A 22,402-nucleotide genomic window follows, 5' to 3' on the forward strand; every position below is an offset into this window, starting at 1 on the left:
ATGCAAATATTCCGATAAATAGGTGCAATCAATCAAACAATAGGCTACTTATATATCTTCAGATGCTATGTAGGCATAATATGCATTCCATTAATGTATGTGTTACTAGTCCAAATGCCTCCAACCTCGCCCACAGCGGAGCAGCGTGGTGGAGTATGCTCCATACCCCCTCCGATTGATTGAGAGTATGTCGTTGCCGGAACTTATATAGACTGTTTATGTATGTACAGTCATGAGTAATATAATATACCCACTTTAGGACTCTGTCGCACTAACATATTTGACATTTAGTGCGACTTACAGTGCAATTTGACAAAAAAGTTAATGTGACATGGTACCAAAGTGTATACATATTAATGCTCATGACCGTACGTGTTAATGTAAATCTTAAAAGTATCTATCATATTAATGTAAGCAGAATCATGTACGTAAATTTGGAAAAGTAATATTGGCCTCTCAGTGAGATAGTTCCGCATGAACTGCATCTCGCATGAAATCCTTTAAAAAGCGTATAGCGTTTCTAAAGGTCCTATAACTGAATAAACCATAGTCCTAAATTGTTGGAAAGTTTTTTAAAACAATGTACCAGAAGGTTGTAACGTAATTCCTCTGTTCTGTTGTATCGGGACTTTTAATACAGATGTAATGTACGCTCACGGAATAGGAGAAAAAGATTCGAACCCGAATTTTGTATGAGGACCCAGAAAAGTACATAGTCGTTACATGAGCCATATCAGGGGCCTTTGGCGGCTCATTAATAAACCAGGATAACAGTAGGGTGGCTGATGTTGGTAATCCACCTCACAACCCACACGATAAAAGAAGAACACATTGAAATGAAAAGATAAATATGAATTAAATAGGTATATTTTAAATAAATTTAATACACCGTTTACAATTAAATGCATTTAATAAATTAAGATGTAATAAAATGAAGAATAAATATCTAAAAGTAAGGTAAGTATAAAATATTGAATCAAAAGACTAAATTATAAAGTAATAATGCCCCATAAAGTAATAAAAAATGTTATAAATACGAATAAACAGTTTCAGATAAGTTACTACAAATAAAAACAGATAGAAGTTCGTAATACCCTTTTTGTAGTAACATGTGAATTAGAAATAACTACGGAGTTGGGCATAATTTATATACAATGTCAGTGGCAAGTGGAGTTAAAGAGTTTTGGCCAGTTTGAAGATGTACCTGCAGATAGTTGCAGGGGCAAGACTAGTTGAAGCCAGGCTACTTGACAACCTAGCCAAATTAAGATACACTTTTTACAAAACGTCAAAACGAAAGTTGAGTTTGTATGGAAATACTGTCCTGTGACGTCATCAATAGAAGCGGTCAAACGTCGCACTTATTTTTACTTAATGCATAAATGAAATTCGAAAATAAGTTGAAAATGAGATTGATTGTTGAACGTCTTAGACTGGCTTCTATTTCAAGATTAGCAATTTATAATCGTTGACCCAATCAAATACCTCATTGATATTATTGATTCATGTTGCCTACCGAACCGATGCGTACTATTGGAGGTGGCTTTGCGTACCCGCTTCAGTCCGTACGACATAAGGAATAAGGAGCGCACGCAGATTGTCAGTCTCGCTCGTACGCAGCTTTCCACGGCACTTTCAAATTTCGAATAAATAATACAAATATTAGGTCGTATTTTACATTTGTTATTCGTGTATCAAACAAATGCCCAACTCGACACCACAAAAGGAAATGTAATGGACGGATGGCAACCTCGATAGTTATTTCCACGTTATTCCAATAGATATTTAAGAAACTTACTTAGTAGGTACTATGCTAAATACAAAAAAAAATACTAAATGCGGATAAGTCTCACAACAATTAGAAATGCGTAAATAAGAAATATATTTGGCTTCGTAAATGCAAAAGTTAATAAAATCAGATCGCAAGTTTTAAAATTACTTAACATATCTCAAAATCGACAGATTTAGATGGACGGGATTAAAAAGTGGTAGAAAACTTAATCACTATCTGAGCTATATTGAACAAGTAAAACATACTCGGGGTTTAAGTTATAAATGAAAACCTAACGTACTTAGGCCGTTGGTGGAAAGGCTAGGCTGTAATTAAACGGCGAATTACGCTAGTTGGCGACCAGATCCAGTTGTATTTTTAATAGACAACAACGTATAATTATATTTTCACACAAAGCTCTTTTGGAAAATAATACCTTACACCATTGATTTATAATACATTTGGTTACTATCCTACCGTAACCTTTACTTGATATTTAACGTATTTCTCTATTTAGCCAAGATCCAGTCATAAAAAACTTTGTATAACGATCTCGACTAATACATAAAAAATCTGATTATATTATATTACTAAATACCTATATTATATTAGTTTCATTACCACACGCACCAAGCTTTAAGAATTGCAGTAAAATTTGGTTTTTACCAAAATAAACATTATTTACACTGAAATTTGAGCAATGGTAAAGAAAATACGTTACATTTAAATTTTAAACTACTAGTATAATAATATTGTTACGGACGGATTGTTGAGACTCATTACTCTCTTGCTGGGTCTTACATATATAATCGTTGGATGAGATATCCACGTGTAATTTCGTCGTATAAACATTGTTCTAGTCAGAACTATATTAAAGTAACATAGTCATGTTACTTTACGTCTAAATACAAAATATAAGCCTTTATTTTAGAGTTCCACTTTGTCATTCGCTCTTGGTTCGGAATTGTCCTTCTTATTCCTTCTATTCCGCCTGTGTTTGCTGTTGGATAGGATTTCGTACGCTTGTTGTATCTCCATGAAACGTTCCTGAGCTACTCGTCGCTGCAACTCGTCTTTGACTTTGTCCGGGTGGTTCTCGCGGGACAGACGTCGCCAGGTGGACGTGATCTCTTGCTGGCTAGCGTCTGGTCCTAGACCAAGCACCTGAATAAGGAATAACTAAGATTACTATTAGTAGTGAGCGTTAGGCTCACGATCTGGAGGTCCGGGTTCAATTCCCGATGGGGATATTGTCGAAATCACTTTGTGAGACTGTCCTTTGTTTGGTAAGGACTTTTCAGCCTTAAATAACCTGATTGTCTGAAAAAGTAAGATTAAGTGCTTCGGAGGACACGTTAAGCGGTTGGTCCCGGATATTAGCCGTAAAAACACCTCCACCAACCCGCAATGAAGCAGCGTGGTGGAGTATGCTCCATACCCCCTCCGGTTGATTGACGGGAGGCCTGTGCCCAGCAGTGGGATGTATATTGGTTTATGTTTGTGTTACTACCAATATTCTTATAGCTAATATGTATTACTACAATCTAACCTGATAGTAAATGATAGCAAATGCTACCTAGAGAGAGAGAGAGAGAGAGAGAGAGGAAGAATAAAACGACCCTCCAGCCTTGCCGATACTAAGAAAGTAGTTCTCAGAAACAGATTTCGACACTCTTGAGATTATTTCGGGAATTTGGTATCCTCCAGAGATGGACCTAGAGTGTTTTCCAGGGACAAAGAAGTCCACGCGAACTAATAGCGGGCGGGATAGTTTGATATAACGTACCTTGTAAGCATTCTGTTCGCCGTGTGGGTCGGATAGCTCGATGATCTGCTTCCACACCTCATACCAGCCGTGATGCTGTGCGTACTGGTACGTGTCGATGAGGCACTGCTTCACATCCAACCACCTGAAAAAGTGTCCATTGATTAAATGCCTGTGTTCAGCAACATCGCTGGAACTGCTGTAAAGTATTTTTTGTTATTGCCTCATAGGATGTGGTCAAGGCGTTAGAAAGAAAAATACAATTTCTTAAACATTTTTTTAAAGAATCTCATGAATACTTCTCGACCACTTCAACACTTCTGCTGATAAGCTGTATAATGCAGGCTACTAAGAGGCTAGTGTACTTACATCGTATTTTGTATGTAGGTTAACTTCTGTAGACATATTAGATAACTCTTAAATATAGAAACCCCCTAAAATATCGTCTTATACTTACACTTATGCACTAAATGGAAATAATTAGATTCGTGAATAGAAAAGATTTTTGGAGTAGGCGCATAAGATCGCATTCGCAAATGATCATACGCAAATCATCAGTATATCAAATTCACAAGTCGCAATTCTTTACTGCATTTGATTTTTCCACAGTTAATTGACATGTAATATTTTTTATTACCAAAGTAAATGATTATGATTATGATCAATTGTACTAAGTAAATAAAGAATATTTCACTACCTCAAATCAGGTTTAATTATTCCAGTACCTACACAATGTCACATATAATTAATATATTATATTTAAATAATTATACAATTTGTCACATATACAATTTAACAATAAAATTATTAAAGAAAACTATATATATTATTGAAAAATAAAGGTACAGGTTGTTAAAGCTGAAGGTACGAAAACACACAAACACAGACAGATCTAAAAGTGACAAGAAGCGTTTTCTTTTGTCAATTTAACTTATTTATGAATTTTAATAAAGAAAAATTTAATAATAAGTGCGACATTTTGTCACGTTTTCTGTGACGTCACACGTTTTTCATACAAATTCCGTAGTAATTTACGTGTGGTAAAAAGTAACTGATTTGACTAGTTGGAAACTAGCCTATTGTACTTTGTTCATGTAAGCAAAAGTTTTTTTTAGAAATAGTCAAATATTTCTGGGACAATGTACGAATAACAGCCTCCGTGGTCTAGTGGTTAGAGCGTTAGGCTCACGATCTGGAGGTCCGGGTTCGATTCCCGATGGGGACATTGTCGAAATCACTTTGTGAGACTGTCCTTTGTTTGGTAAGGACTTTTCAGGCTTGAATCACCTGATTGTCCGAAAAAGTAAGATGATTCCGTGCTTTGGAGGGCACGTTAAGCCGTTGGTCCCGGCTATTAGCCGTAAAAACACCTCCACCAACCCGCATTGGAGCAGCGTGGTGGAGTATGCTCCATACCCCCTCCGGTTGATTGAGGGGAGGCCTGTGCCCAGCAGTGGGACGTATATAGGCTGTTGATGATGAATGTACGACTATGAAAGGTGAGTATGGTAGTACGTGACATATAAGCTGAGCTGAGAGCAAAGATGACTTTATTCTTTAACATTGTGTTTTAACTAATATGATTTTTACTAAGCCTGGAATATACTTACACCCAACATACTTGATATATTAGCCGTTTAAAATAAACTCTTTTTAATTTCTCTTTTAAGTTTGACATTTTCTGAATTGTGTAATTGAGCCTGTGAGGACATTTTCAGAATTGTTTTTACTTATAAAAATAAGGCAGGAATAACTCTTGGCGAATGAGACCTTATGCGCCTATCAATCTAACAAAAAAGCTTAAATACTGGCATTATTTTTTCCTAAAAGCATAAGTCGTTAGAAATAATTCATAAGCATAGGCCTTACAGATGAATTCGACAGAAGAGCCAAAACTAATTTGCCCTGTAATATAACTTTTTAGCATTACTTTCAGTTCTATTATTATAAACTCGTCCTTACCAGGGGCTAGTGAAGAAGTGATGCAGAGCTTCATAGATTGGCACCTCGTCACCTTCGCTGTCAGTGATCGTGCCGTGGAAGTAGAGGTAGCTGACCCACAACAATACGTAAAGCGAGGCACACAGACCCAGCACAGCAATTCGCCTGGATAAAAAAATACGATATCAAGTAAACAGTCTTCTATCATGTGGGTTGTGAGGTGGAGTAACAACCTCATGACTCTGGCGTCAGGGTTATTAGTGAGCCGTCAAACTCCCCTAAAATGACACATGTAACGACCACGTACTTATATCAGTCAGTAGTAACAGTAACCAATGACTTAACGTGCCTTCCGAAGAACGGAACATCATACTTACGGACATTCGGGTGATCAGCCTGTAATGTGCTAAACAAACTGGGAGTCATTAAGTATTTTTTGTGATATGTCTCCACCGGGATTCGAACCAGGGAGCTCCAGATCGTGAGCACAACGTTCTACCAATGGACTACGGAGGCTGGAAGTAAACAGTAACAGTACAGGATTGTTCTCAACAACCGCAAAAGGTGTCAACATTGCAAGTTCACAAAGAACTTCATAAATATATAAAGTCTTAATTAGGTTTTGTTGCAAAGGTTTACTTCAGTATAAAGACAGTGTGCAATGGTAACACAAGATACCAGAATCTACTCATAACAGGATAAGGGATGGCTAGAAAGAATAGGTATCTATCAAAGCCGAAATGCCAAAACTATGGTATCTAAAAGAACTGAATTAAGACATGAAAAAGAACACATTTTATAGATTATAATAAAAAACGCTGTGTTTAGCTGACCTCATTAAGCAAAACTTTGTCGTCATGATTGTATTTAATCAAGTGCTTTGCAAATTTTTAGGTACATGCATTTTTCTATTGAATCGACAACTTTTAATATTTGTTATTAAAAAATCAAATATTTTTCGATATCATTAGAATTTAATTCATTATAGCACAAAGGAGTTATAACAGATTTGACTGTAGTGTTGCATACAATATAAATCAAGTTGTTTTATTTTAACAATATAACAAGTAATAACAACAATCAAGAGAGGAAAGGCGCACAAAAGCTTTGTAACTATTGACAACTAAATATAAAAAACTTACTTGACAAGGCTATTCTTGGTGGTTTTCTTGCGCCACTCCTTGGAGAAGGAGTCAAACGCGAGAGCTGAGGCGAGCACCATCAGTGTGAACCACACAGTCTCGTCATACACATAGAACCTCACGGGGTACGCCGCATAGGCAGCAAGGAGTGGCCACTTCAGACTTCCCTGTTCTCGTCCAATGTTGCCAACCGTCCACACACCTTCAAAGATCATACACATTTTAGTGACCCTCCATAATATATAACAGTTATACCTTGTTATTTGACAAGACATACAAGCTATTTGCCTAAAAGATCTTTTATATTTATGAGATGGTGGATGGATAGGTTCTAAATATGAAACTATTGCTTACCGAGAGCTGCAACAAGTGGGACAAGATAGTTCAGGTATCTCAGGTTGATTCCGTTGAACTCATCTGGAGGCACGGCTGACATTGCCATCTGGCCCCACGAGTAACCCACCATCAACATGCCGGTGAAGCGGTTCATCGAAAATGGAGGCTGGTCAAACACATCATGATAATTAGTAGAATGTTATGGAGCAGGTTAGTGTATGTAAAGGATATTAAAAATAATTTTATTGTGGCCACTGAATGGCTTTTAAAGTGTATACATCTATATGGTCAGTAGTGAGCTCATATTATTTTGATATTATTATATTACATCTACATAATATTTCAATACCCCTATACCAAGAATAGTTGCAAGGGTACACCCACCGTGTTAGGGATTATTAGGGGCATGAATTGTGTCTATTTCAAAATTATTTTAATTGAAAGTGACACTACATTTAATCTCTCCAAGTTATGAATCATCAATATCAGCCATACTTAAACCCTGGTAACTGCTGTATTTTACTGTTGTTTATACCCATATATACCAAAATAAATCTAAAACCTCATAATTATATTTCTAGTTTGGGGGTAGTGCAAATCATATATATAAACCTAAAACTGTTGTTTTTCAACTATACTGGTGCTTATTCCTGTAGACACCATCTAATTTTATTTAAGTTATATCAGTCATTTCTTATCTGCCGAAAAGGAAAGGGACAGGTAAATGACAGGCATAAAATTTATGAAACACACGTCAATTTTAGGCAGGAATTTTAAAAACCCTTCCAAATGTAATATTTATTTATGTATATTTATTGGCTAATAACCCAACAGAATTAAGTTGACAGCATACATCAAATGGGTTGCATACTAGCGAGCTGCCTATTTTATTCCTCCAGGTTATTTATTCATTTTAAAATTAACAGTTGTCAATCATCCGTCTCTTTCCTTTTCGGCGGATAAGAAAATGGCGGGTATAACTTAAAATAAAATTAGGTGTTTGCAGGAATCGGGGACATTAAAACTTACCTATTAATGTTAACAGGGAAGAGGCTGATTTGAAATTTGTGAACTAGTGAGATTTATGGAACGCTATGAAAGATTATGAAACACTTTTTATTGATTTATGACGATGAGAGTGAGACATATTGAATATTAAATGATTTAGCATAATAAGACATTTCAAGCAGCACACATTAAATAAACAAGTCATCACACACACACACACACAAAATATAGAAAAAGGACAAGGTAGCAATTTAATCAAAATAATTACTGTGACGACAGTTATATAGTTTGTTTATTGGAGTACTGTCATCAAAAGAATAACAATAATCAGGCAATTTTCTTTTTCATTCTCCCTACTTTGCTATTCATTCTGTAGATTTATTCTTCTTTTATTGCACAAAAAAAAAATAAAAGCAACAGCACAAAGATGCAATGTACATGCTTATAAATGTATTGTTATCATACCTTCACCTGAACCTGTAGGCTACATCACCCATTGAAGGATTGGCTTGAAATTAAATAAATTATTAAGAATATAGTTAGATGAAGATAATCTGAAAAGTTTGATAGGTATATGTATATCAAGACTCATTTGTCTATTTGTAAATATTGATAACATTTTTTACTTTTTATATATTACCATGTTAGTAGGACAAATAAAGAAAGTGAACAACACTATCTACCAACTTACATTAACAAATTCAGATTTAATGCATACTCAGTGGATTGTTAGTATCGGAGTGGTGGTGGTGATGGTAAATTCTTATTAGGGTTTTGTACCCACTATATTGCATATAAGTACTAAAGATTGTGTAAAGCCATTAGATGTACAATGGTACTGATTTCAGTAGACACCTGCAGATATCTAACCTCATAAGGCCCAGATTTCCAGATACAATAGTTAAACAATGGGATTTTCGATTTTAAAAGGCATCTGGGTATTACATATTTATTTACATTGTTTCATTCCTTCATTTATTTTTAAATTAACAGCTATCCCATCATCTCACCTTTTCCTTTTCAGTGGATATGAAAGTGACAGGTATAACCAGAAATAAAATTAGGTGTCTGCTGGTATCAGGACTATTTAGGGAATGCAATCTTACAGTAAACAACACAATTACAATCTTGGTATTTGCAAGATTATGAAGACCATATCTCATGATATTTGCAAAATCATATTCACATTGATGTCATAAAATTGGGGCAAGGTATTGGTATGTATACTTGACATGAAATTAGATTCCCTAGCACCACTGTCTTTCAGGTAAGTAGACACATTCACCATATATTTAAAATTTTAAACCATCAGAATTATATTTTATTTTAGTACATAATGAAACAGAGCACAACAAAATCTATAGGTACTTTGTAAAATCTTTCTAGTCACACATTTATACATTCTACCTATATACAATTATTTATGCAGTAATTTAACCTTTGTTAATATATTTTAAGTACCCATAAGACTTGCTTACCAAGTCACATACATTACCCACACAGAACTTGTGGTCATGTTAAAATTAGTAAGCTATATTTATACAACATACATTGGTGACCCAGATATCTCTAACCTTACCTTTTTATTACGTAGCATCCTATTGGCGAGTTCCTGCATATACTGAGGGTCTTGATTGGCATCTCTAACGTAGCGAGGAATACGGAATATTTCACCAAGCCACCCAACGCCAAAACCACCAAGGGTTGTCCACCAGACAAAGGCGTGCCTGTCCCTACGAAGATAGAAATGATGCCCGCCAAAAATCCCACTAAACAACCACAGAAAATACGCCCGGATCACGGACTTCTCCCCTGGCAGCGCCTCCTTTTTCGCAGACATGTTCCTTTGAAAAGAAGAAAACGTCGAGTGTAAAAACTGCGAATACCACAATAAAATTTCACTTTAGTGAATGAATATGAATAGGAAATACTTCAAACTTACCTAAATATAAAATTGAAGTGTTTTTATTTTATAATTACTTGGAATTTCTGAATAAATTACACTTGAAACTTTATTCTTCAAAAGAACAAGCCAATATGAATGAAGAGTGAAAAAGAAAATCCTCTCTCTGGCTGTCAGTCAGTCAAATCAAAACGTCACACCAGGGCGGCGACGTGACATTAAAATTTGGATACACGCCCAACTCACTCTTAGTCATAATCTTCTTGGATTATAGTTTGGAACTTATCGATCCGTTACATTTTTTTTATCCGTTATGAGACGTAAGAGTACGAAATATACAAAACGATACATAGAACAATACGGACCTCCGCGAACCGAAAAGTCGTCTCCTCCCCCATAGCATGCCATGCATGCATAAAGGCGTTTTCGCATTACATCCGATTTTTATCCGAACCAAGCAAGGGAACCAAGTCCATGAAATAACGGATCCAAAATGGTCGTAGAAGTATTTGTATAGTAGCTCATCGTCATCACACTACATGATCCGAGTCTTATCCGATTATCTGATCCAAGTCCGAAAAATTTTCGGCGAAAATAACGGATAGTCCGAAAAAGAATGACGGACAACCTTCCAAGCTACGTTCCCCAAAAAACAATATAGATGGCACTGATAATTACCTATTTATTAATAACTCAGGTACATAATTATTCAAAAATATAATGTAATGGCGGAAGCATATAATATTGATATTTGGATCAGATTATATATAAAATTATGTTGCTACCTATATTGCTTCACTTTACTTTGATCAGAATAATAATGGGTGAAAGATTTAGGTAATTGTGCATGGGTGTAATAAATAGGGTCATTATGTATATCAAAGATAAAAGATGCATTATATGTTATTCATGAAATTAGAAGGTTAACACGTTGCCAGTCCAGTGCCCCCAACGTGGGGGCACCACAAAATATGATGGCAAGTCCGTGCCCCCACGTGTGGGTCACGGGGTTCATATAACTTCGAACTACGTTTTCGGGCTTGGACTTAGGAGTACGTTTATGTAATTTACTGGACTTATCAGCAAAGGATGAAGTCATAGGATGAAAAAAAAACAATCCACATTTTGTTTTTCGTGCGGGAAATATGAATTATTTTCCACTGAGTAAGACAAAAACGTTATTTTATTAAAAAAATATATTTATTTATATCAAAATTCCGCGACTTTATAATTTGTCTTCAATATCTTCATTTTCATACAACAGTTTCAATATCTGATATGATGCTTTCAGCGTCCCTATCTTCCAGAATCCTCTGGATATCCCTATCCGGTAAAATAGACATTTTATGCGCAAAAGTGAACGTACTATATCGGAATCAAAACAACAACTGTTTCGAGTCTCAGATAAATGTGGGAATTATAATAATTGTTGAACTACTCGCAAAGTAAAATAAAAAATTTACTCCCAAGTCCGTGGGGTCACATTATTTCCTCCTCATAAGTCCGTGCCCCCACATGTGGGTCACGGGAAAAACTGCTGAAAACTAAAAGGAAAAATGATTTTTCGGAAATGAAACTTCTTATACGTTGTAGTTACATATAATAACATACGAATTCGACATTATCTAAGTTGGACTTACCGGGTCGAAAAAAAACTTTGTATGGGGACTGTGAACGTGTTAAACGAAGAAAAAACTGTACAGAGCCATCTATATTGATTTTGAGGAACGTATTCTGGAAAGTCCCTTATTAAGCCTGGGTGTAATAAAAAGGGTCATCATTTATACCCAAAAACAATGATAAAAGATGCATATTATGAAATTAGAAGGTATATTATTTTTGAGGAACATAGCCTGGAATGGAATGTCTCTTATTAAATATCTCGGAAAATATTTTTTGTCCTGTTGAAAAAAATAAACACAGATTTTTTTACTTTTCGTGGTTTATAATGTGGAATAAAAATTACATGTGTTCTCCATTTTCTAATATCCATAATAAAATTCTCGGACTCGGTTCGGATAAGAATCGGATCGGATGCAGTGCGAAAACGCCCTAATCCAACCCAACCAACCAACCAAGCAACGAACGTCCGTCAGTCGATACATTCGATAGACGAGGAAGAGGAACGAGAAAAAACCGAGCCGACCGACTTTTTTTACACAGCAAAATATGTCAAACAAATGGTGTGCGAGTGTGAACATAAAATTCTACTTCATCCTATTTTCTGCCTAATATTTTGCCAATAGGTTCGTTTCGTTATGTTAGCTACTAATTTAATGCGTTCTATTGTTTAATTACCGCCAATATGCTTTTAATAACTTTTTGAAGTCACCCATAATCAATAGTCATCGAGTAATCTTGGCCACAAATCCACCACTACATACCTTTTCGCGTTCATTAGTCGTCCTTGTAAACGTTTGCAATCATGAATTTCGAAAATAACAGTGCTAGTAGTGGATATGTTACGACGGAAACTATCTACGGCACACATGAGGATTCTCATGTAGTGATGTCAGAGAAGGTTCAGTCGCTGGCGGGGAGCATTTACCAGGAATTCGAGCGAATGATAGCTCGCTACGATGAGGACGTTGTCAAAACACTGATGCCACTCCTGGTAAATGTGCTGGAATGTCTAGACTCTGCATACCAGTCGAACCAGGAGCATGAAGTGGAGGTGGAGCTGCTCCGCGAAGACAACGAACAGCTGGTCACTCAGTACGAGCGCGAGAAGGCTGCCAGGAAGCATGCGGAACAGAAGGTGAGTTTGTACATTTTGTAAAGACCTTGATTCAGTTTTTCTTTGTTTCATCTGCAAGGTTGTCGATCTTATTGCATTTTATTTTGTTTTCTAATGGCATATAGTACATTTGTTGTGAGTGGATGAACATTTTTAACAGTGACTTAATTTGTTGTAGTAGAGCATGTGTTATCCATTCTCTTATCTGAAGCTCAAGGTAAACAAGGTGTATCACTTGCTTAATTACTTAATATTGAATAGTTTAAAATTTAGGACAAACACCCACTAAGGTCAGGTGTTAGTGATGTATTTGGTTTGAATTCCTTGTGTATTTGTATGACTTTACTGGCATGCCATATAATGTTATTGTTTATAAGCCAAGTTGATAAATGTGTTGATTGCTATTCAGGGTACTAAAATAAACAATGACATGAGGGCATTTATCATTTCAATACCTACAAGAGATAACTTCACTAGAATTTGATATATAGCTACATCTCATTGTATGTAACCTACTAATTTACATTCAATAGTTTATTTGCTAATCTACTAGTAAATACTTACTAGTAGATTAGCCTCTTGCTAACATTTGACTTAAATATTGTTCTAAATACAGGTTTTCATATTATCTTACAGTCTATCATACAGTTTAGACTTTAGATAAATAATAATTATGAAAATTTTTAACATTTCTTAATTTTTTATATTATTTTTTATATTAATAGATCATTAACTAAGAATAATAAATGCATTTTTAAAACAATGGGAGCTATATACATTATTAATCACGAGAAATCCTTTCCACTATTTCAAATTCAATGACTCATAATAAGGCTCAATGCCTCATAAATGGAATATTTATTTAATTACATTTAGGAAGATTTAAAGCTGAATTATGGATTTATTCTTCATTTGTTCCACTGAGCTTTGTCCCACATTAAAAAATCCTAGGTTGTCCCAAACAATATGCTTCCTTTGTCCCCAAATATAATTTTAATCATTTTATTCCCGTTTCATCCTATTTTATATTCCTTGTCTGGTCCATACTTTTTTATATGCCAAAGTTTATTATAATGTTTATATTTGCTTTGGCCAAACTTACCTTTTGTACAATTAGCAAATAACTAAGTTATTAAAACAATTAAACCATCTTCAAAAACTGTTTCATAAAAAGTAAGAGATAATATAAACTTTCATATTTTTTGATACTTTTTTTAGTTTAAACTTGAGTATATTTTAAAAGTATATCTTGAAAATACTTGTGATTTGGAACGAACCACACTTCATAATATAGTGATATGGGAAAAACTAAGATTTCTTTGGAATGTGGGACAAAACTTCAAGACGAATGAAGAATAAATCTAATTATATTAAATAAAGTCGCTATATTAAATGATAATTCTTATTTCCTAGCTATTGGAAGCTGAAGACCAATATGAGGGTGAAAGAAAGGAGCTCACAGGTCGCCTGGAAGCTCTGGACAGCATAGTCAGGATGCTCGAACTTAAGCATAAGAACTCACTTGACCACGCCAGCAGACTTGAGGAACGAGAGAATGAACTTAAAAAGGTATGGTTTTCCATGTTATTTTAATTAAAGTAAATTTAGAACTGGAGTAACAATAAGAAGACACAACCTGAAGATAGAGCAACTTAATGTTGGTGTATGTACTTGTGCCACTGTGTTACCTGTGCCATGTACATACATATACAGTTGTAAAGTTGTCACTTATAAGTATTGTCTATAATGATGTAAGCTGGAATTTAAATGATGTGTAGCTTACTACTAAAGGTAATAATCAGGTGTAACCAGTAATAAATACAAAAAATAAGATACCATTCAGGTTATCTTTGCAAAGTTACAGGGTTCATATATATATTCCATGGTGGTTGTTAGCATACGGGTTGTCTTACTTTGTCATTCTATCCACTCCAGTACAGTACTTAAGTAATATTAATTTTGTAGGAATATGCGAAACTACACGATCGATACACGGAGTTGTTCAAGACCCATATGGATTACATGGAGCGGACGAAGCTGCTGCTCAGTACGGCCAGTGAGCGCAGCGAGGTGCGTGGGCGGCTCGGCCTCAACCCCGTCGGCAGGTCCAGTGGTGAGCTTTTCATATACATTCTCCTTGTATAACTCTTCTTTTCGAAATCAGACATTCAAATTGGGTTTTTGTTCTTTAGAGGTGGGAATTTGGTGATACCCTAGCTATTTATTTATTTTTTTTGTTTAATCCAGGCCCAATATCATTTGGGTTTGCTTCGCTGGAAGGCTCAGTCCATGTGGTGGAACAAACAGAGAGCATCCCTGGAAGCCCTGTCAGTCTGTCTTCTTCGCCATCATCACCTCCCATCGGCTCGGAACTAGCTGCCGTCAGGACCATGGAGAGAGCTCACCAGACAGATCCAATCACGCAGCAAAGTCAGGTGAGGCCTATTGGACAAATGTGATGTAAAATCTCAAGTTTTTCGTACGTAATTCGCAAAACGTCATTATCAAGCCTGTCCCCTTCCTTTTTAAGTTGCAAGCTATTAAAACGGCTCTACAAAATGGTATTCTGAAAATACCCATAATAGTAAACAAGCAAATTAAGAAATGGCCAGTTTTAGTATACTCAAATCTACATATTATTCTATCTTCACTTGACTATAAATATGAATATGACTGTAGTAGAAGTTGAACTGCGAAAAAATATATTTTATTTTAATGAAATGTACTTTATTTTTTTATATTGTTTTTTTACTTTTTTTGTAATAAAATATAAGTGCAACTAAGATTTGACTGAGTAGTAAGCAAAGTATTAGTACTGAATATTCCGTTCGGTTTATAAGCTATAAGTGACCATTTTATGCGATATCTTCGATAGAGCTTTTCTTCAGAAACAACAGTAAAAATGTAGGATTAAGCAAAAATCTTAATAGTATTTACAAAGGTTTATTAACAACTAATTACACATATAGTTAATTGTACCTAAGCACAAACATACCCCTCTTACTACGAGCTTGACCGCCGAACATCGCCACTTCCCAAAACGATGTAGATCAGGCTGTTCCACTGCTTAACGAGAGGATATGCGCTAGCTACTTTATGATCAAAGAGAGTATCCACACAGAAATTATAACTTTCCAGTGTTTCTTTCGACTAACTGCCCTGTTACATTCATCTTGATCGCACTCGTATGACATCGAGTAATGCATGCCACTGAATCTGGACTTTTCACATAGCGGTAGTTCCGAATAGATATACGCACATTCCCGGACCACGGTCACTTCTTGTTCGTCTGTGAATAACTGTACTTGAGATAAAGAACGACAGACTGGCCGCTTATTACTCGTTGTACTTCTGTTGCACTCCTTCAAATATTCTTTTCTCAAATCATATGAGAAGCACCCGTGTGGGTTGATAATCGACGAGCACTGATAGCACTTAATGCTGAGCGATTGTTTACACATTGCAAAAAATATTACAAATATCACTGGTAGTGTACATCTATGAAGAAAACATTTCATTTTATTTCAAAATAAGATTATACAAACATGTATTTATTATACTTTCATACGACACATTGGCAGACGTCAGGTGTCATAATTATTCGTAATTTGAATTAGTTTGAAAGTTTATATTTTGTCAATAATGCTTTGTGATGAAGGAGATTTTATTTTGAACAATAGATTACTCATCAACAGTTAGAAATAGACTCTCTCTTGTATTTTTTAAGTTAGGAGCTCTTTGTCGAAATAAAAGTTGATAATTATTAAAGAGAGTGAGGAAACGTGTAACAGTTATATCGGTAAGTAAGAGCAGGGTTTTTATTTGTTAATTTATTATAGGCCACATCGCCGGTTGCGCCTCCGTCAGGATCCGTCAGTAAGTCGCAGACCAAGAGTGAGAAGCGCAGTGGCAACACGTTGTACCAGGAGCTGGCCTTCCACGACACCGACGCCAGCATGGCTGAGGGAGACGACGGAGCTGACATTACAGGTATGAGACAGCTTACTGTGTGTTCCTAATCCTGTATTTTTCGTGTGGCTTAACATATCCTTTGGATCTTCGTCTTGCCATCACTGTCTCATCCCGATCAAATCGACATTACAGTCAGTTTTGAAATATCGTAAATGTGCTTTTTACAGGAAGCTGGGTCCATCCTGGTGAATACGCATCTTCAGGTAATATATTTTTTTCCAACTTTGTACCTACTTACATACCTTGTTCCTATCTAATATGTTTCATATGAGTACACTGTAGCAGTTAGATTAAATTTGTAAGGCTTCTAATGTTCTGCGTCTGCTATATTACTAGCTACCTAATAATATAATTGACTAAAGACTAACCGACCTAAACATATTCAAAACAATAAAATAATTAACATTTGTCTTATGTCAGATAATAGTTATTTGTTAAACAAGAGTGGAAAGTTATGTTTCATACGCGACTGCGAACATTGAATTCCTACGAACTAGCAAAGTAGTCTAGAATTTAATCACTGTCCTAATAATTGGACACGTTAATTTTTCGCTATATGTATAGCTAGGTATATCAAATCAAATATTTCTTTAGGTAATTTATGAGTAACATCTTCAAATTCAAACATGATATTATTTTAAGTAAGTAATATTAAATGAATGTTTACCAGTTTTTATTTTAAATATTATTTTCAATAAAGTTAAATTCAATTCATAACATTAAATAAAACCTAACTTACAAAATCGCGCAAGTTTATGCTGCAGATTAAGTTGTATGGTTATGTTTCCCTGCGTTCTCTTACGAAAAAATCGGAGTATAAAATGAAAAAGCTACTTTGTCATTTAAGTGAATAAAACGAACTTTTCCACGCACGCGAGAAGGACCATTTTGTTGTGCTGGAGAGTTGAAAATTATATTACTTAGATATAGCTGTTATCAGCATTATTGGAAGTCATTTTAATAATGATAAAACTGCTGTTTGACTTATATTATAATATCTTATTAATGTATACCTATATTAATGTAAAAAGATAATAAGAATATGATGAAACAATTAACTTTATTTTTTGTGTTAATACTATTTAGTGATGTAACGAATACTTATTTTTCAACATTCGTGAATGCCTCCTATTGTTATATCTGATGCCATTTATTTGAGTCAATTTTTATAGCTTATCATAAACATAAAAATCTAGTTTATAGGTGGCAAAAAATACTCTACCAATAATGCAAACATGAGTTTTAGAAGACCTGTTGTAACTGCCTGAAATATGTTTTAATATCACACCTACATTGTTTGAGAACTTTAAGGAAAGACGGCCAGTGATGGAGGTGCTTCCCCTTGATTCTATTAGGATTACAAGGCTGCGCTAGAATGAACCTTTTAGAAGTTATAAGCCAAAATCTGAAAATCCTCGAAAATGTCGCAGCTGTAAACTTTACACTATTTGAAACACTTTACGTTAATTTTTGCAAAATATTTTGCGAATGTGGCAGGAATGCGAATGTACCGAAAAGTATGCATATTCATAAATTCGAATACCAAGTATTCGTTACATCACTATTATTAATGTTGGCATATACTAATGATTTATGTTTTGTTTCCATGTTTTCTAACAAAATGTTGCATCAACGCATTGCAGTCAATGATAACTATTTTGGTAAGTAACACTCATTTTGAATGCTGATTTGTTAAATATAAATAATGATAAACCCATTAGTGCCTAACCTGAATATAACTCGCTAATAGGCACATGACTCCACTCAATCCACAGGAGAGGTATGTAGCATAATAGGTATTCCACTACGCTACTCCAGTGGGCTAGTGGCCAACAGACCTTCAAGCCTTCGCCTTTCATCATTATCATCACTAATTTAAGAGCCACGCTCTTGTCAGTGTAGCATTTTCCATGCTACTTTTTAGGGAAAAATAGAGCCGTGGTTTCCCTCTTGCCTTCTGATTATCAATGACCAGAATTGGGTAGTTTCCTAGGTCAAAGATAAATTAAATTCTGATTACTAAATAAAGACAGATCTAAAGGTAACAAACGTTTTATTTTTTCTATTTAATTTGTTTATGAATATTAATAAAGAAAAATGTAATAATAGGTGCGACATTTTGTCACGTTTTTCAATGTCGTCACAGGTAGTTTTTTCACACAAATTCCATAGTAATTTCGCGTTTTGACGTTTAGTAAAAAGTAACTGATTTGACTAGTTGGAAACTACCCTATTTACGATTTTATGTGCCCGCCATAGCATGGAGGGCCCGATATGGGAGTTACTAAACACCCATCCAACGACTGGTGACACTTAAAATACAGAAAAATAAGTTGTATTAATGAAAAATTTTATTGCACACACATTTACAAGGAAATCTTGAACGCGCCCCTATCGCTGACAATTGTACATGATATAACGTGTATTGTAACTTCTTGCTAAAGTTAACGCCGCATATAATTAGTCACTTTCCAAGTCTGTAAAAAAACGAATTATAAATTGCAATCGATCTCGACAATATCGAAGGCAGCATCATGAATCTCGGAATTGTTTTTTTTTATATATGTTAAAATTATTCAATCAAATCGTATTTCCGTGTTAAATATGCTTCATTGTATTTCGCATTAGATTTTGGTTAAGCGAATCAACAAGGCAGGCCTAGAACAAGGTCTAGGTTACGCGAGCACGCTAAATGTAAATTGATGTGTCTATTTGCAAGTGCAACAAGGTACATGAAACAATATTATACTAATATGTTTGTGCTCAAGAGAAAACCTGAGCTACAATGTTATATTATACCATACAGATAGACTAAAAAAAGAGCCAAGTTTTGTTGGGAATGTAACTCAAGTCTACAAATTTGTATTCCATTCATATAACAGACTTTACGTATAATTTAATTTAGCTATTCTAATATGATTACAAGGACACATCGCCCGGCTTCGTAGGCAAACAAATCCACATGCATAATGAAATCGGAACGAAATCGTGCCCCTTGTGTATTCTGTAGTTGATAACGTTGATGGATGACTTATGTTTATTAAAAAATAATATTCTACCTATATAGTATATAATGCATTTATTGTACATGTGAAAATAAATTGATGCAAATGTTCTGTTGCGGTTTTTGCAGAATTTATGAGTGAAAATAGAAACGCAGAAAATAATTATATTCCATCGGAAGCGCTCAGTTTGCGTAACCGTAAAAGTAACATACACACTACAAATATATTATTTATAATTATATCATGTAGTAACCGAGCCGAACGGGGCCGTGGTAGCCCAGTTGGTAGACGCTTGACTCTCACTTTGAGGTCGCATCTTAGAATCCCAGCATAGACGTAAACCAACGACTTTCGAATTTGTTTTCGAGTTCATGTTTGGATCATAAATGATTATCACGTGCTCAGCGGTGAAGAAAAACATTATGAGGCAACCCAGATTCCCAAAATATGCATTTCGGAGGTTTGTGACCTAACCCACATTGGGCTGGTTTACCCTTCGCGGGTTAAAAAATCCGACAGGCAGTGGCTTCTGCAAAAAACCCCACCTGTCAATTGTTTTGATTAGGTAAGCGGACCCTGTGACAAACGGAGATAATGATGGTCACGTAATAATCAGTTTCATTGGCCTCACATAAGTCGCAAATTAAAGTGGGCGACATATTCGATAAAACAGTTCACGACATTCTAGAACAAGACCCGAACCTTTAAATTCCTCCAAAACCGGGAACGTAACAACACGGGAGAAACACATCTAAAAGACAGAAAAGCACCAGGCTTTGACCTCATTACCAAAGAATTGCTGATACATCTTTCTAAAAAGCTGTAGTGGTTTTGACCATGCCGCTCAATGACATTTTGAGAGTGCAATATACCTCACATGGTGAGGAAGGTGTCACACATGCTGATGGCGCACAAAGCTGGTAAACCAACCAATGGATTCACTTTCTACACTTCTATCGGCTTATTACCAATTCTGTCGATAATAATATCAATTTGGATTCAGATAAGCTCACTGTACAAGCATAGAGTATAAAGTATAGGACATCATGAAACACTAGAACAAAAGAAGTACTGCTCATTTGAAATCCTAGATTTAAATTTTGACCGCATTTGCCGATGGAATAAAAATTACTGAACCAATTTTGATGGGGTTTTCACTGTTGTATCACGAAAATCATGTACTTGTACTTGTTGGGTTTACAAGGAAAAAAGATATGCCAATTTAAAACAAAGCATTAATATCCATTTATTACATCCGCAAAATTATTATATAAAGAGGTATGCTAACTTTAAACAAAAAAAAAAACTCATATTTCGCCTGTAAAAGTTTTGATAAAATAAAAACGCCTGAACGAATTTAGAGTTCTCACTGGAGTTGCAAATCATAAATTGAAGTGTTAAGCTTGTGTGTATATAGGCTATTTATATTTATGTATAAATGAATGTGGATTGTTCTATAGTAATCTTAGCAAAGATAGTAATAGATAGATCTCAAAAGTGTAGGCAGTATAGAGGTAACACAAAGCAGATGAGGTGGATTTACGCTGACTCGAAAATCTTTCAACACGCTGCTTCCATTACGGTCAGAATAGTTAAATCACCACGCTAACATAATATTCAAATGAAACAATATGATCATTTGTTGCAGGAATGGGCAAGGAAGTCGAAAACCTCATATTGGAAAACAACGAGCTACTGGCTACCAAGTAAGTGTATTCACATAGTATAGCATCACTCCTGTATCCCCAAAGGGGCGTATCCCTTTGGGCAATAAATAGGCTTGGTGAATAGGCTCGCCTCCTATTACATGGGACTTAAACTAAACATAGCTTAGCTGGCGAGTACATAGCTTAGTGGATCTACATAGTATAAGTAATAATAGGCGACGAGCCTATTGCTATTAACTGGGAACAAATCCTGAAAACTACGTGATTTCCAACTCATAAAGTCGAATTGGGTCGTTCATATACAGGGTGTTAGTGACATCGTAACGAAAACTTTGATGGATGATTGAGACCATGATTCTGAGATGATATGAAGTGGAATTTTCCGTCGCAAAAGTATGGAACAGAAAATAATAAAAAGAAAAACAAAAATTTTCATGAATTTTCTGACTAAAAATTCCACTTGATATCAACTCAGAATCATGGTCTGAATCATCCCCCTCAGTATTCGTTATGGTGTACCCCGCACAAGTACATACTTGTGCGGGGTACAAGTACATACTGTACCCATACAAGTAGGTATGGGTGTTAGTGACACCATAACGAATACTGAGGGGGATGAAACAGCTGATTATTCTGAGTTAATATCAAGTGGAATTTTTCATCGCAAAAGTATAGAAATGAAAATAATTAAAAAAAAGTAAAAAAAATCATGAATTTTGCGACGGAAAATTCCACTTGATATCAACTCAGAATCATGGTCTGAATCATCCCTCAAAGTTTTCGTTACGATGTCACTAACACCCTGTATTATACTAGATTCAAAATAAATTATGGAATTCTGATTACGAAATAAAGACAGATCTAAAACTAACGAAAAACATTTCCTTTTTTCTATTTAACTTATTTGTGTATTTAAATGAAGAAAAACGTTATAATAAGTCCGACGTTTAGTCTCGTTTTTCTATGACGTCAGTGTGCTTTTTCATACAAATTCCATAGTAAAAAGTAACTGATTTGACTATTTGGAAACTGGCCTATTCAGTGGTTTAGAGCTCGAGCCGAAATTCAAACCCTGGACACTACGATGTAAGTCACGCGTTCTGATAACAGTATTCAATAAAGCTTTTCCTTGTTTTCGCAATTTAACGACCCCGT

The 22,402-nt window shown here is 35.3% G+C and overlaps 2 protein-coding genes across 7 annotated transcripts in view; one reads left to right on the plus strand and one right to left on the minus strand.

Annotated features, from left to right (window-relative positions):
• Positions 1-2,664: 2,664 nt before the first annotated feature.
• Positions 2,665-10,043, minus strand: LOC126379835 (dnaJ homolog subfamily C member 22). Its single transcript, XM_050028778.1, has 7 exons — positions 9,906-10,043; positions 9,543-9,807; positions 6,974-7,121; positions 6,620-6,821; positions 5,499-5,642; positions 3,558-3,681; positions 2,665-2,935 (listed from the first exon to the last, which is right to left on the minus strand). Exons 2-7 carry the CDS (start codon positions 9,801-9,803, stop codon positions 2,699-2,701), a joined length of 1,116 nt encoding a protein of 371 aa, XP_049884735.1. The 5' UTR covers positions 9,804-9,807; positions 9,906-10,043; the 3' UTR covers positions 2,665-2,698.
• Positions 10,044-11,988: 1,945 nt separating this feature from the next.
• Positions 11,989-22,402, plus strand: part of LOC126379826 (JNK-interacting protein 3) — a 28,331-nt gene continuing 17,917 nt past the window's right edge. For 4 of the 6 annotated variants that reach the window (XM_050028758.1, XM_050028761.1, XM_050028759.1 and 1 more), the window contains exons 1-8: positions 11,989-12,624; positions 14,017-14,172; positions 14,569-14,716; positions 14,851-15,038; positions 16,443-16,593; positions 16,743-16,778; positions 18,219-18,236; positions 21,229-21,286. In XM_050028758.1, coding sequence (XP_049884715.1) covers positions 12,292-12,624; positions 14,017-14,172; positions 14,569-14,716; positions 14,851-15,038; positions 16,443-16,593; positions 16,743-16,778; positions 18,219-18,236; positions 21,229-21,286 — 1,088 coding nt within the window. In that variant the 5' untranslated portion in view covers positions 11,989-12,291. The remainder of the gene's footprint in view (positions 12,625-14,016; positions 14,173-14,568; positions 14,717-14,850; positions 15,039-16,442; positions 16,594-16,742; positions 16,779-18,218; positions 18,237-21,228; positions 21,287-22,402) is intronic. The other 2 variants (XM_050028762.1, XM_050028764.1) reach the window with 1 other exon arrangement.

The sequence above is a fragment of the Pectinophora gossypiella genome, chromosome Z (assembly GCF_024362695.1).
Source record: "Pectinophora gossypiella chromosome Z, ilPecGoss1.1, whole genome shotgun sequence".
Classification (NCBI taxonomy): Eukaryota; Metazoa; Arthropoda; class Insecta; order Lepidoptera; family Gelechiidae; genus Pectinophora; species Pectinophora gossypiella.